Source organism: Engystomops pustulosus, chromosome 3 (genome assembly GCF_040894005.1).
Source record: "Engystomops pustulosus chromosome 3, aEngPut4.maternal, whole genome shotgun sequence".
Taxonomy (NCBI): Eukaryota; Metazoa; Chordata; class Amphibia; order Anura; family Leptodactylidae; genus Engystomops; species Engystomops pustulosus.
The window spans coordinates 233,238,433-233,241,078 of record NC_092413.1 but is presented as its reverse complement, the minus strand read 5'-3'; the positions used below and the strand labels follow the sequence as shown (position 1 = coordinate 233,241,078).

The window sequence follows — 2,646 nt, the reverse complement described above, 5'->3', positions numbered from 1 at the left end:
ACAATGTGAAGGGAAGGAGGAGAGGGGTCACAATGTAAGGAGAAGGAGGAGAGGGGTCACAATTTGAGGTGGAGGACAAGAGGGGTCATAATGTGAGGGGAAGTGGGAGAGGAGTCACAATGAGAGAGGGAGGAGGAGAGAGGTCACAATGTGAGGGGAAGAGGAGAGGGGTCACAATGTGAGGGGAAGATTAGAGGGGTCACAATGTGAGGAGGAGGATGAGAGGGGTCACAATGTGAGGGGGAGGACAAGAGGGGTCACAATTTGAGGTGGAGGACAAGAGGGGTCATAATGTGAGGGGAAGTGGGAGAGGGGTCACAATGTGAGAGGGTGGAGGAGAGAGGTCACAATGTGAGAGGGTGGAGGAGAGAGGTCACAATGTGAGGGGGAGAGGAGAGGGGTCACAATGTGAGGGGGAGAGGAGAGGGGTCACAATGTGAGGGGAAGATTAGAGGGGTCACAATGTGAGGAGGAGGATGAGAGGGGTCACAATATGAGGGGGAGAAGGAGAAGGGCCACAATGTGAGGGGGAGGAGGAGAGGGGTCACAATGTGAGGGGGAGAAGGAGCGAGGTCACAATGTGAGGGGGAGAGGGGTCACAATGTGAGGTGGAAGAGAAGTGGAGTCACAAGGTGAGAGGAAGAGGAGAGGGTTCACAATGTGAGGGGAAGTAAGAGAGGGGGTCACAATTTGAAGGGAAGTGGGAGAGGGGTCACAATGTGAGAGGACGGAGGAGAGGGGTAACAATGTGATGGAAAGGAGAAGAGGGGTTACAATGTGAGGGGGAGGAGGAGAGGGGTCACAATGTGATGGAAAGGAGAAGAGGGGTCACAATGTGAGGGGGAGGAGAAGAGGGGTCACAATGTGAGGGGGAGGAGAAGAGGGGTCACAATGTGAGGGGGAGGATTAGAGGGGTCACAATGTGAGGGAAAGGAGGAGGGGGGTCACAATGTAAGGAGAAGGAGAAGAGGGTTTACAATGTGAGGGGAAGGAGGAGGGGGGTCACAATGTAAGGGGAAGGAGAAGAGGGTTTACAATGTGAGGGGGAGGAGGAGAGGGGTCACAATGTAAGGAAAGGCTCTTAATGACTTTTAGGGATGTTATACTGAGCATAATACTTGAGACTTGGACATAATTGTTGATCTCCATAAATCGGTGATTGCTCCTTGGACATCCTTATTTCTCAAGCTATAGATAATGGGGTTCAACATTGGAGTGACTATTGTATAAAAAACTGATAAGAGTTTATCCAGCATGTGCCCTGAGTGCTCAGGTTTCATATACATGATGATGGCTGAACCATAGAAGAACATGACTACAATGAGGTGGGACAAGCAGGTGGAGAAAGCCTTGTATCTTCTAGAGTTGACCTTCAGGACTGCCAGTATGATGTGAGTGTAGGAGTAAAGGATACACAAGAGAGGGACCAGGAGCAAGATGGTGCTTCCAATTAGCTTGATCACATCTAGTATGGAATGGTCACAGCAGGAAAGCCTCATTAATGATGGGGCTTCACAAAAAAAGTGGTCAATCGTGGTGACACCACAATATCTAAGCCTATACAAATAGTACATGTCCACTGATGAAATAAGGCCACCAATCAACCATGAACAGCCGATCATCCTAACACAAGTCGTGGTCCTCATAATGGTACTGTAACGCAAGGGGTTACTGATGGCAACGTATCGATCATAAGCCATGAAGGCCAAAAGAACACACTCGGTCTCACCGAGGACAAGAAATGCATAGACCTGAATCAGGCAGCTTGCAAAGGAAATACTCTTCTTTTCCATCAAGAAGTTGCTGAGCATCTTGGGAATGGTAATGGTAGTGAAGCAGATGTCCAAAAAGGAGAGATTCGCCAGGAGTATATACATAGAAGTGTGAAGATGATGACTACATCCTACAGCCAATATAAGCAGAAGGTTCCCGGCCACTGTGCTCATATACAGAATCAGGAAGACCTGGAAGAGCACAACCTCCACCATGGGGGGTGTGGAAAATCCCAGGAGAGTGAATTCCATCACTTGGCTGTAGTTTCCTCTTCCCATCATGGGTAAGGTCGAGGTTGTCTTAGACCATGATAAACATGAGATACTGTAAAACGTATTGTATCTGCGAAGGAGAAGAACGCGTAACACATCATATTCATCCTAGGAGACATAGACCTTAAAAACCTCTAGATTGGATGAAACACTATTGTAATAGATCGGAGAACAAGTCTAAAGGATGACATGCACATTACATCTTATGTGTATGGAGACTTCTGTGTCTTCTCCAATGGCAGATATCAGGGAAAGATAAGAATGAAAGTCAGAATTTAATGGGGGTTCCAGACGAATCTGTGTAATTATCCAGGACTCTGGTACTGGGTCTGTAGTCATTAAGCGTGAAGTCTGTATGTATTCTGCAGGTGGATTTTCATCCTAAGAGTCTGGTCTGAGGTTTTACATGGTCTCTATTTTTATTTTCGGATATGACCTGGCGTCTTGTTATTCTTGGGTCTGGTCTATGTTCTTTATTTATGTGGGAGTCTTTGCTCCTTATTGACCTTATTGTATACAAGGCTCTATAGTTATTCTGGGTCTGGACCGGGGTCTTTGTTTGGTTTCATGTGTTTTGACACTTTTGTACAATGTGTGGGGT

At 47.1% G+C, this 2,646-nt stretch overlaps 1 protein-coding gene across 1 annotated transcript; it reads right to left on the bottom strand.

Moving 5' to 3' along the window:
• Nucleotides 1-1,100: 1,100 nt before the first annotated feature.
• LOC140123025 (olfactory receptor 2D2-like) lies at nt 1,101-2,051 on the bottom strand. Its single transcript, XM_072144276.1, has one exon. The coding sequence runs from the start codon at nt 2,049-2,051 to the stop codon at nt 1,101-1,103; it is 951 nt and encodes a 316-aa protein (XP_072000377.1).
• Between the last annotated feature and the right edge of the window lie 595 nt (nt 2,052-2,646).

Coding starts and splice junctions, on each gene's coding strand:
- LOC140123025 (XM_072144276.1), bottom strand. CDS start 2,051: ATGGGAAGAGGAAACTACAGCCAAGTGATGGAATTCACTCTCCTGGGA.